Source organism: Centruroides vittatus, unplaced genomic scaffold, assembly GCF_030686945.1.
Source record: "Centruroides vittatus isolate TY-2023 unplaced genomic scaffold, ASM3068694v2 contig_349, whole genome shotgun sequence".
In the NCBI taxonomy this organism is placed as follows: Eukaryota; Metazoa; Arthropoda; class Arachnida; order Scorpiones; family Buthidae; genus Centruroides; species Centruroides vittatus.
Genome location: NW_027122172.1, coordinates 1,833,284 through 1,846,957, shown reverse-complemented (window position 1 = coordinate 1,846,957; position 13,674 = coordinate 1,833,284). Strand labels below are relative to the sequence as shown.

Sequence of the window (13,674 nt, the reverse complement as noted above, 5' to 3'; positions counted from 1 at the left end):
AGATGATCGTAATCAGACGTCACAGTTTGCAGACTTTACCGCAAGATGGCAGTACTAGCAACTATGGTGCCATCTGCATGATAGCATTAAAAAAGTATGATAACTTAAAAAGTATGACGACTTTCTTATTTTTTGTCTCCGGTCCAAAAGTAGGGTACCGTTGAACTCGTCTCGGTCCCAAGTTCAAATATATACTCAAAGTCCCAAAATTCCATAGGTGGTAATCTATAGTACAGCCAAATATAGTATTAATGTACTGTACATGTTATTTATAAAACTGAAAGTAAATATATAATTTTAAAAAATTTATATTTATTATGCCTACCTGTCTTGACTTAACAGCAAAATGCCCTTTTGGAAGATCACATTCATCAGTACTTAATCTCTTTACATCATTTTCATTATTATGTTCTCTGAATAACTCTTGATGATCGTGCATTAAGCCATCGAAACAATAGAGACGTTTGCAATTTTTATAGCAGATGTGTTGTAATTCGTGTATTGCTATCATAAGTCGTTTTATATCACCGAGAACCTGAAATTAAAAACAAATATTTTAAAATTTCAAAAATAATTTACAAAATGAATCATGATCCTAAATATCATTTCCATTATAAAAAGTTATCATTCAATAATATCATACTTGCAATAATTCCAACTTAAAGCTGCCAAAATAAAAAAAAATATTTAGTTAATTTAAAAAACAGTGCCTCTTAGAATACATTATTATATAATACATCAGCAGGCCAAGAAATCAGTTTATGTAGATAATCATATTTTATTTTTATTTCATATGCTCAAACTAATTGAGTGATTTATTTTGTTGCTATTGTTGATACATTATTGCCATTTTATATGAGTTAGAATGAAAAATTGTTAATGTTACCTTAGGTAGCCAAGATGGCGGCTCGTCTCTAATTCCAGCAAGGAAACCCTCTGTTTCCTTGCTGGTGGGACGCACGTTCTAACCTAACCTAACCTATTCTAATAAATTACCATAATTATTAGCAACCAAATTATTAGAATAAGTTACGTTAGGTTAGGTTAGAACGTGCGTCCCACTGTTTCGTTGCTGGAATTAGAGATGAGCCACCGTCTTGGCTACCTAAGGTAACATTAACCTGAAAAATCATCATACAGTATAAAATTTATAATGCATACAGAAATATTCCATATTCAATCTTCAAGATTCAATGTAAATTTATATTTTATGATTAAGACATACAGGAATAGTTAAAAATTCATGTAAGTTATAATATATGATTTTTAGTGGTCCTAGACATCGTAGTCTCATTTATGACTGACCAATACAGTAAAATCATTTTAATTATTTGAATGATTAAGATTTTAAAGTTATCTGTAAACTTAAGTAATTAAATTTAAAGTATGCCATTATCATTATTTAAATCAATAAAATTTTTTTCAAACCTTCATCCCCAATGGAGGCTGCTTCAAGTCATTTTCTGTGAGAGTAAGCAGTGCTTTACCATCAATTTTATGTTGTTCACATAACAATTCGACATAATTATGAAAACCTTTTTCTTCGAGCCAGACGGAAACTTCAGCAGTACTCCAATCTTCTACTTTTTCCATTTCTAAAAAAAATAATATTACATTTAGCTTTATGTTAATTATTTATAATGCTACCAATTTCTAAACATTCAAAACAAAGCTACTTTCTTAAATTTAATAAATTATAAAAGTATCGGAAAAAATTACTATGTACGTTAATAGTACAATTATTACACACACCTTATTAATAGGATTCTAAATTATCACTAGGATAGTAACACAATACTAAACAAGTCCAGTAAAAACCTGGTGAATAGTCTCTTATGCTGATAGGCAACAGGGCATCTCAATGGGGCCAGCAACAGTTGGAAGTAGTCTGAGTCCTAAATGTCAATCGTTCCATCATTTGCCACCTGTAGAACTGATATCACAGCAAAGGAACATTGTCATAAAGACCAGTAAGTGAACATCCAAGACTCACAACTACTGAGGATGACTGTTTTCTGACTTCAAGCATGACACTACAGGTCAATTACCACACATCAGCTGTCTTCGGATCAGCAAACTGCTTAAGGACAATTACATGAAGACCAAGATGGCCAACAGTTTGCATCCCACGATGCCCTTGCACAGATGGCCCCAGTTAAACTGGGCTTGATATCTGCTCAACTGGTCTCCACAACAATAGGGTGATATGCTCTTCACGGATGAGTCATGGTATGATCTGCAGACTGATTTCCAATGGTTATTGATCTGGAGAATGCCTGGAACTTGCTATCAAGCAAGTTACATCCATGAAATGCACACATACAGAGGCAGTGGCTCAATGTTTGGGTACGAAATGCTGTTGGTGGCTGCACAATCTTCACATCTTCCTTCACAACAGTGTGACTGCAGTGCAGTGTAGAGATGATATCCTTGCACAATATGTTTATCCATATTTTGTAGCCATGGGTCCATGCCATTTTTTATGGACAATAATGTGAAAGTTAACAATTATCAGCCAGTATTTAGACTTGGAAACACTGCTTTGCGTAGAATGGCTAGCAAGATCATCCGACTTGAATCCCATTGAGCATGCATGCTTAACCCTTTCCATGCGGTTAGCTACCGATCGGTGTGTATCACGTGACTTCTTCGTTTATCGGTGATGCGAAACTTACCGATCGGTAACAATTAAAAAATTCGATTAATTTGCGATATATTCGAGTTTTCCAGAGATCTTAGCTTTGATTCGCTCTTCTGTATGTTGATTGACTTTGTTTAAGCCAATAAAAGTTTTGTTTCCACCCCTGGGCCATAAATATTTCGGTAAATACATCCCCCCTACTATTCTACAGTAAATCTTTGCAGTTAACTACACAGTTGGCTGAAAACAATCAAAGGGAAACTCCTTCTACAGTTTTATTGAGTCTCTTCAGTCTTTGTTGACGTTACTTTAACTAATCACAGACATATGAAACGAAAAAATTGCCGCAAAAAGCCCCGCCTCCAACCTTCGAAGTAAAATGTAAACAATCACTGTAAATTCGCTTTTTAAATCGATTTTTAATTCTAATTAACTAATTTAATGCACTTAGACCAGTGATGGGCAAACTTTTTAAAGAAGGGGCCAAAGGAAAAGAAAAAAAACTTTAGGCGGACCAATATAATTTATTAAAAAATAACAATGATACATTTTACAAAATTTTTGTATTTTTTTTGATACTAAGCCCTATTAATGACTGAAAGATTACGAAGAGAATGTGATGAATGAAACTGTGACTGCATTTCTAAAAGTTTTTCATAATTTGGTTCGAACTGGGATGCACTTATTCTTAGAAGAGAAGTTAAATGCTCATCTGTCAGTCTGTTTCTAAGGCAACTCTTTCGAAGTTTCATTGTAGAAAACACCTGTTCACATATATATGATGAAGCAAACATAGCAGTAACTTTCTGGGCATGAGATATCAGATTTGGGAAAGTGGATTTCGAGAAGGACTTGTAGAACTCTAATTTTGGAACATTAAGAAACAACTGTTTGAGTTGAGTGTTACATTGTAATTCAATCAATTCAAGTTGCAAGTCCGGTTTCACTGTGTCACAGTTCACATTAAAAGGCATACCGAAAATTTCAAAGTCTTTTTCAATGGCACTGAAGTCTTCAAATCTTCGTTCAAATTCACCATGGAGCCTTCTCAGACTATCTTCGTAACTCTTAAGCTTTTCCTTCATCACCGGGGCTATTGAATTCAACCTCGGGAAGTGAGACAAGTCGTTCTTAGCAAGCTGATTCGCGAATAGAACAAGTTGTAGTTTAAAACTTTGATATGGCCCCAGGTATCATCGATAAATTGATTTTTGCCTTGCATCTTGACATTCAACTTGTTCATGTGGCAGAGAAGATCCGCAAAAATACTGCATGGCTTTTGGATTTTACAAAAGCCATGCAGTATCTTCCAGGATTTTATACTCTACAGACCCCTGTTTCTCAAGGAAGAATGTCACTATTTCGTCTTTCAGTTGCCAAACTCGCTCGAAGACGCGTCCTGCGCTAAGCCATCTTACTTTCGAGTAGTACAATATATCAGAGTACTCAGATTGCATGGATTCTAGAAACTCCCGAAATTGTCTGTGAGCAAGCCCACGAGATCGAATAGCATTAACCAACTTCACAATAACGTCAAGCACAGGTTTCATATCCAAAGCAGATTTACACAGGGCATCTTGATGTATGATGCAACGTAGAAATATAACATTGTTATCTGGCTATTTTTCATTAAAGATCCCAACAAATCCAGATTTTTTCCGTCATATTTCTCGTTCCATCTGTTACTATATAATACAGTATATAGTTTACAAAGTACCTATAAATTGCATATATAGTATATGCAATTTATAGGTACTTTCAAAGTTGAAATTCCTTCCATAAATTCATGAAAAATATCTGACCCTGTTGTAGTTCCCTTCAACGACCTCATGCATGCTAGTTCCTCTGTAATACAGAAGTTTTCGTCAACACCTCTTATAAATATTAGCAACTGTGCAATATCATTTATATCACAGCTTTCATCCATAGTAATTGAGCAGAATTTAAATTGGCCAATCTTTGATTCCAACTGTGATAATATGTTTTTATCTATTGCTTCGATTCTAGAAGTCACTGTTTTCCGAGATAAGCTTATTGTTTCAAAATCTTTTCTTTTGTCAGGACATAAAATATCGCAAACTTTGAGCATGCAGTGTTTAACAAACTCTCCATCAGAGAGAGCTTTGTTACTTTTAGCAATATTGTATGCTACAACATAACTTGCATGTGTAGCTGCTTGCTGAGAACTATTTTCTTTCTTAAAAATACTTTGCTGACCTGATAGTTTTTTGTGCAAATCTTCTGCTTTTTGTTTCCTTTCTTCTTCGGTCATGGCTCTAATCTTGACATCGTTGTGCTTAGAGTTGAAGTGTCGTGAAATGTTATATTCTTTGTAGACTGCTACAGTTTCGTTGCAGATGAGACATAGTGGTTTATCCCTAAAAACTGTGAAAAAGTACTTCCAAGTCCATTCATCTTTGAAAACACGACACTCAGAATCAACTTTACGTTTCTTGGATAACGTCTTAGGGCTAAAATTTTTTACCATATGCAGAGAAAAACTAGCAAACCACAATGCTAAGACAGGTCTGAATCAAGAAACGTGTTTTGATATCTAGCCACGTTGCCAGTTTTACTCTTCGCTACAAAGTTGCCAGCAGCCAGTTCACTCTCAACATAATATTCCAATATCTAGGATAAGTCAATAAATTTGTATGTCGTCACTGATATAAAACAAAAGAGAGGAGAAAAGAGGAAAATATTAATTTTTCTTATAGCCTGAATTCTTTTTTATTCGTCAGATTAGGAATAATGTCGCGCGGGCCGGATAGAACATTTCAGGGGGTTGCATCTGGCCCGCGGGCCGTAGTTTGCCCATCACTGACTTAGACATTAAATTAGCTAATTCGACAATATTTAGGCGAGTAAATATGTTTTTAAAACTATCTAGTGATAAATATTCCCGGGAAACTTCACCTTCCTATAGTAAGTCTATGGAAGGTGTTCGCGCTGTTAATTTGGCTTTAAAATTTTTGTCAAATGAATTCATATATATTTTGAATACATTTAATTATTTTACAAAAGTAAGAGCAAAGCTCTACGACTGACACAGTCGTACAGCTGACTAATTGGTGTTCCTTCATGATAACAATCGACTACTCTCCCAGCTAAGTAATTAGAGACATAGTGTGAATAATGGCAATAACTTCTCCCCCACTCTAGGTAGAAAGCTGCGGTTTGTTTTGTTTAATAGAGGACAGATGTCACTATCTAACAGATGTACAAAGTTCAGCGATTCTCTGTAAATTAATTTTTTTTTTTTGTTCGTAAACTTCATATTATTTTAAATATGTATAAAACTAAAAATTATACAATCGTAAACTGTAATATGTTTTTAATCAAACACAAAAAACAGATTGAATATAGCGCGATATTGAAGCAAAATATCGCGATTTAAAAAATTACCCAAAAAACGCAAAAATGCACCGCATAACAAATTTCACCTATTCACTTAATGCTAAAGGTTTTCCGCATGGAAAATTTTAATGGGATTCAAGTTGGGTGATCTTGCTGGGATTAAGCAGGTATGGGACATGCTTGAGAGACATTTACCTTCTCTCCATGACCCTTCCCAGAACCTTTGTGAGCTAAGAACATGTCTGCTCTGTATGTTCTTAGTTGATCTTATTCTTGGCAGGAAGCAACACTGTAGGCAAGTGTTTCCAGCAAAGCTGATCCCATTCTGTATTGACAGACCTCCACCAATGAACTTTTTTGCCACTCAAAATCCTATTTTTTTTTACCTGTATTATTTAATTATTTATTAATCATTATCTTTGCTTAAGTTTGACACAAGTGTAATTAACTTAGTTAACTTTTGTTTTACAATGCAAAAATTTTATTCAATGAGAAAGAATTTAGAAATTCGTTTACATGTATGTGATGTATATTATAAATAATTTTTATGTTCATATACATACATATATAAATTATTAAATTATTAGTAGATAATATTATAATACAACATATTTTACATATATATATATATATGTAATATAAGATACACAAAACACTAAAATTACATAGCTAAATAAATAAATCAATCACATATGTATACTTTTATAACAAGCTTAATTTGGCAGAGTTCCAGTTGACTATATTTATATAAATTTCAAAAGTTTTATGTAAAGTAGCCATATTTTCCTTTTAGAGAAAAGCCTCATATCAGAAGCGTAATATTCAATAAACTTATATTGTATATAAACTGTTTCCATCTTCAGAATATATTGTGTTAAAAAGACAGAGAAATTTTGCATTATCTTATAATTATCAATTTTATTTTTATTACAATCATTTTACTGATGTTTCAATCAAAGTTTGAAATATCAAACCAGATAAAAATTAGAATTGTCTATAAAATGAAAAAAATTATGCTGGTTAATTGTGAATTAATAAAGCAAAATGAAAATATTTCCAAAGCAGATTTTGATTGAATTTTTTACCCTTCCTACAAATAGTATGTGTTCTCTTATAATCTACTACAGTAATTATATTTGGTAAGTCAGGCTATTTGCTGCAGCTTGCTTTAGAATTAATGTAACAAAGTATTTAACATTATAATACTTACTTTTTGCTTCTGGCTATAAAAGTAAAGGAGATGAGAACATTGCAAAGCCTCCAGAAGAAAGATTGTCATTTCATAGTTAATGGAAACAGCCTTTTTAGTAATTTTTTCTTAAAAGATTGTAATCAAAAACTTTTTCTTACTATTTATTACTTAATACAAGCCAGTTTTATTTGTAATATTTTATATGTACTACATGTAAATTGAAATCTTCATAGTTTTATTAAATATTGAGTTATTTTATGTAAAATAATCTGCTGAATTTTTGTCAGGCTATATTAAGGCCAATTAATAATCCAAAAGAAAGTAATTTGGCTCTGTGGCCAGTTTAGCCATCATCTCATGATGAGTTTAATAATTATAAATAAATTTTTAATTTTAATTTAAACACTATTCTCATTATTTTCTTCCAGAAAAAAGAATCAGCTCAGAGCAGGACTTTAAACTGCAACTCCTGCTTACCATACAATTGCATCACCAGCTATACTACTCAGACCTCCATCCAGTCTTCACTTCAGAGCTATTAATAAATATTTAGATAGAACCATACTGGTTACTCACTTCACAGCACCAAATAGAAATGACTTAGCACTCATGGGATATATAAATACATAAATTCCAACAAAAATCTGGCAGATCATTTGGCATTATTAATATATTAAGTATCAGATTATGCATGTTATTCTTTTATTTCATGTGAAAAATGGTTAAGATATTTTTAATAGAAACTAAAATTTTCACTGCTTCCTAGTTAATCTATCATCAAAATCAAATTTAAAAAAATGTCTTATCTCTAGTCCACCAGTGGCTAAGTGGATAACACCACTAAACACTGGTAGTTGGTCACAGGCTAGACCATGAAGTTTTCTGGTTTTCTTTGGGTGTTTAACACCTAAACAGTTTCCTATAGAAAGTCTTTCCAGGATGCACTCACTCCCTTAGCAAATTATCAGTGTTGCATCAGTTCATATCACTACTGATAAATTAACCTGATAGGACCAGTTTTGATGACATTCAATATAATTCCCTGTCATCAATAATAATCCTCCAAACAGAACTAAGATATATACAAAAGTAGAGAATCTATCTATGCTATAGTGCAAGTGATAGAAGTAAATTGTTAATTTCATAATGATTATTATAATTTTAGTAAGTCGTTCGTCTCTCATCACACACTAAAAATTTGACACAATTTATTTGGATGAACTGACAGCTAATAGGAATTAATTCTCAGAACATTAAATTACAGAATTTTGCTACATTGACTAAGATGCAAAATTAATTATTTTGTTTACTGCCAATTTTGTCTTTATATTTCACTGTTTCGACAAATCTGCTGTGGTATGCTAATGGATATTGTCATTTTGTTTTTAGCATGTTAGACAAATTCTTAATCTGGGAATTACTAAAGTAATAAAGTGAATGTAAAAAGAAATAAAATTCATTTTGTTATAAAAAAATCAAAAACAGTTGTCAATCACATGCTTCTGCTGAACTTTGCAGATAACCTGATGTACCAGATAAAACTAAAAGGAAGCAATTTGCTAGCCAGTTCTCTATTCAGTCATTTTTAGAGAGATCAATGTCAATTCTTTGACTTTGCATTATAGTCAGTTTTTCTATCATTTCGTTCATAAGGTGCAATATGACAATACTGACTCACTTTTTCATTTCCATAATTTACTTATTTGCTATATTAGTATGTTTCATTATTGTGTTTTTTCAATTATGATTCAAATGCAAATGAATACATTTCATTCTCTCATCTAAAGGTTATGTTTATATTTGCTGAATTTGCTAAATTCTTTGACTGTTTAACAGTTTGAGCTTGTCAGTTCTGTAGAATAAAAATACACTAAAGTACGCCTACTAGTTACACAAGTAAAGAAAACTGATTCAGCATTATAATCACATGATATAAAGTAGAAACATCAGCCCTGATTTGGATCCAATTGTTTTTTAATTTCTCTTAATTATTAACTTTTTACAACTTAAATTCATGTTTTGTTTTATAAAGAAGGATTTGTATGTTCTCATTATTTATCTCTAAATTTATTGAAAGTGTACACATTGTAATTATAATTTCATGGTATATATTTAAATGGAAACATTCCACAATAATTCTCCAGGAACAACAAGTCTCATATCTCAGTTTAGTATTGTATTCATGAATAATAATGATCAATTAGTCATTGTAATTTAAGGACATAACACAACATAAAAACAAGAATTGTATCTATGTTTAAAATACTGCTTTGTATAAAAAAAAGAAACCTATCATACAATTAATGACTTTGTTTGTTTCTTAGCTTTTTTTTATGCAGTTTATAAGATAAAGTTTTTTAAAACATGTTTGCAACATTGTGTAACACAGATGGCACATTTAGATCTTTCTTATCACCCACCGTGCTCCAACCGTGATGAGCACAGTAAAATTCATTGTTACGTAGCTTGGCTGAATTTTTATATTAGGAGTTGTTTATCTTTGGTATATGGCCACAAATAAAGATCTTCTGTCATTGTGTACCATATTTAGAGCACAATACTTCAATTCATATATAATTTGTATCATCAAAAGAAGTAATCAGATGCATACATATTAATTTTTTTTTAAAATTTATCATTATTTTATAGTATAGTTGCGCACACTATCTAAGCACCCATTTTTATAAAAAAAAAAAAAATTATTAAAAAATAATACATAGGCTAAATGATAGGCAACCAAGTCTAATTTTCCAGCCATAATTTTTGGCCGAAAGACGGAGGTATAATCCACTAATTTTATTAAGTTTTTGTACTAAATATAGCCCGGAAAACCTAACAGATACTTTATAATTTTTATTATAAATAATGTAAATACATCTATTTTTAGTGTGAACCACAAATGACACATGACAAGTGACCCTTAAGGAAAATAATAAACAATCGTGTACCACATGTGATGCGGACCAAAAAAAACCTACTACATTCAGACTCATTATAAATGTCATCAATGTGCTCCAAAATCAATTTTAAATGCACAGCATCTACATTAGAAAATAAAATTTAAAAAATTTTTCATGGTAAAGATGTCAATAAACATCTAATGCAAAACTTACAAAATTGCAAAACATTTTATCGTCTTTTTTTACGCGGGACAAATGGACGTTTAAAAAATGTAAAGAAATATCGAAACTTCTATAGCAGAAGCTTATTTAATATTTTAAACAATATACTTCAGTATCATATTAAAATGATAGATACAAATATTTTAATGAAAAATCTTTGTTTCAAAAACATGTTAATAACTAAATAGACTTTAAAGGTAAATGCACAGTTGGGCAGACAGCCAAGATGGGAAAAGTTGCAAAGTGTAGGAGAAGAAATTTGCATGCATTATAATTTTATTGGTAGGGTAAATGTACCAGTTTTGGCCAGTGTAGTACCAGTTCTGGCCAGAAAACAAATTTAACTTAAAAATATAATCACAAATGAAACAAACTTTTATTGTTAACTGTGTGAACAGTTAACAATAAAAGTTTGTTTCATTGGACAGATTTGAATAAGTGGTGATTATATTTTTAAGTTAAATTTGTTTTCTGGCCAGAACTGGTACACTGGCCAAAACTGGTACATCTACCCTATATATGAACATTAGGTGGGTGGGTGGACAAAAGAACAGGTTGTATGGGAGGAAATCCACCTTGCATTCTCGAGGAGGCAACATTTTCATCTGTACTTACAACACTCAAGGTCATTAACCCAAGTGCCCAGCTGTTTAAACTTTCTGGTATTCCAATCAACAGAAATTTTTTTTTTTTTTGAAGGGAGACACTCATTTCGGCCCATTTCTCTTTCTACGACAGTCGAAAATTTAATTTCTATAGAACAACACTACAAAAAAATTACGTAATTTATAGCAACCTCTTAATAATAGATGGTTCACTACGACTAATTCTTCATGGACATTACTCATACAGAGTCTGATTACAGTACTTTCTTTTGCACTAAATTCTATTTCATCCACACCAATGCAACTCTACCTGTTCTATCCGCCTTGCCTGCACCTTCTACCTGCGATAGTGTGCACTTACCTTAACAAAACAGTTTGTATATTTACATGAATTTTAAAATTCCAAGGATTAATTCACCTATTAAAAAATAATTAATGACCATACAAATAATTCTGGGTTGTTAACCATGTCTCTCTAGTTGGAATATTAAAAAAAGTATTTGAACCGACCCAGAATTATTTGTATGATCATTCATTATTTTTTATACTGTAATTTTATACAATTAACAACATAAAATAATTATAAATAATACTTTAAATATTTATGTTTTGGATATTTCAGATTTTCGGGAAAGGAAATTAAAAACTAGAAAATAAAATAACGTCGTGTACAGTAACTAGATTTGCCTTTAAATATTTATGCACGCCATCTCTAATAAAATTTAATATTATGTAAATTTAATAAGATTTATTTAAAAAATTAATAAATATACAATTGACCTTACAGAAAATTGTAATTAAATTCATAATTATGTAAATTAATTATAATACTATCAATGTAATTAACAATATTTTAAATACATTTAACTTATTTCCAATTAAACCATATATCGTACTTTAAGAGCACAATCAAGGAATAAACGTCGTCTTCTATTAACACTGTAGCGCGTAACACAAAGTCACAGACCAAAACCTTTTACAGTGTTTTATACAACACTGTAAAAGATTTTGGTCTGTGACTTTGCGTGACGATTAAGGAAACCGATTCATACAATAAAAACTCATCTGCGATAACTTACGTAGAGACGACAACGCGACGTAACCCGTACTCCGATTAACTTTCCTTTATCAAATTTATTTGATATTGTACATACATAACGATTAAAATAAATTTGTATACAGTAGACATTACGCACAATAATACCCTAATAAAAGTATGTTACATTATCTGGGACAATAGTATATAAATTAAAATAAATTACACGCATAATGTTGAACTAAATAGGACAGTTACAAAACGAGTAATTTTGCAATCTCAAGCGTTGGCATTGATTAAATTGTTGGGTAAATATACATTTGTTTGCCTGACATTCACTTTGCAGTAATAGTTCATTGTAAAAGCAAGTTTGGACTTTTCCATTGAACTCCATTATAATTACAACATAACACGAAATATTTTGAGTCAATTACGAGCTTTTCACTTAATATTCTACAATCTTATCTTCAATGAAAACAAACTGTTACACGCTTCGATAAGAATAACTCAATAAATTACTTACTATAACATAAATAATTATTTTATTCATATCACAAATTAAATTCCTACTTCTATTAATGCTCAGTTAAAAAATTTTGGTTTCATATCAGGGAATTGTTTAAAACTTAACTCTTTACTTGCATTGACAAATTATCACACGCCGTCCAACCCATCACCGATTACGTGCCAGAATAAATTGCACGACGGCGCCATCACCGAGAAAAATATTTTATTTACAATCAATTTAAAATAATATTTATCGTATCAATCGTTACCGAAATTATTTATTATTTATCTTATTTTAATATTATTTTTTATTTCATTCATCAAAATTTTTATTATTCGTGTTGTAAAAATGAAAAAATTAATCGTATGTTCGAGTAATGGCAACACTCGATTCATTGTCGGATGAGGCGAATTCGTTTGTTGTTCTATCCAATATTTTTAAAATAGAAAAAGGGGAAACAAATATACATATATATATAAATTCACTTTATTGCACTTTCAATATACTATTTGTCGAAGTCATTAATCAATTAATCATAATCACATCAAGTTATTAGACTTTCTTCGTAGGTAAAGTCACTATACAGGATGGGCACAAAGTCCAGTCACCTCTATCGAAAGATCAATCTTATGTTCCATTTGTTTGTTTCAACATAAAAAAATGGCTGATTTAAGCAGCTGCGCCGTTAAAGCATATATAATTGCTAGTTGTTGGGTTTATGAAACAGAAAGAACATGAAAAATAATAAAAGAGATGCGTGCGGACTTCCAACAGAGATTTTCCAAAAAGAACGCTTTTGTGGCGGCAGCATGAGATTTTTACAACAGGCAGTGGCATAGCTAGAGGGGGGCAGCACAGGTGACACCCGGGCGGCCCGCACCGGGTGTCACCCGTTTCCCGGCCGTGAAAAAAATAAAAACTTAAACAAACCATCACAATGTTTTTCAACAATAAAAAAAAAAACTTAGACTTGAAGCCATTTTAACCAAGTTATCTATATTTAGTAATTTAATTTATTAGTTGTGATAATTTATAAATGCACGTAAGCTACGAAATAAATAATTACTCCAGTGTAGCCGAGTAATAAATAACAGAATCCCGAGAATCGCTCGGCTTTGATAAAAATTAAAAAAAAAGTTTATTAATTACAGTTAACACCGAGAAGTTTCCAAAGAAACAATTGTGCACACTTATTAACTACTAATACAAAGAC

At 31.4% G+C, this 13,674-nt stretch overlaps 1 protein-coding gene across 3 annotated transcripts in view; it reads right to left on the bottom strand.

Moving 5' to 3' along the window:
• Positions 1-12,653, bottom strand: part of SMSr (Sphingomyelin synthase related) — a 33,304-nt gene extending 20,651 nt beyond the window's left edge. For 2 of the 3 annotated variants that reach the window (XM_067269267.1, XM_067269268.1), the window contains exons 1-3: positions 12,585-12,653; positions 1,429-1,595; positions 326-535 (exon numbers count right to left, since the gene is read on the bottom strand). In XM_067269267.1, coding sequence (XP_067125368.1) covers positions 326-535; positions 1,429-1,595; positions 12,585-12,627 — 420 coding nt within the window. In that variant the 5' untranslated portion in view covers positions 12,628-12,653. Of the gene's footprint in view, positions 1-325; positions 536-1,428; positions 1,596-12,476 lie in introns of all 3 variants that reach the window. The other variant, XM_067269269.1, reaches the window with a different exon arrangement.
• Between the last annotated feature and the right edge of the window lie 1,021 nt (positions 12,654-13,674).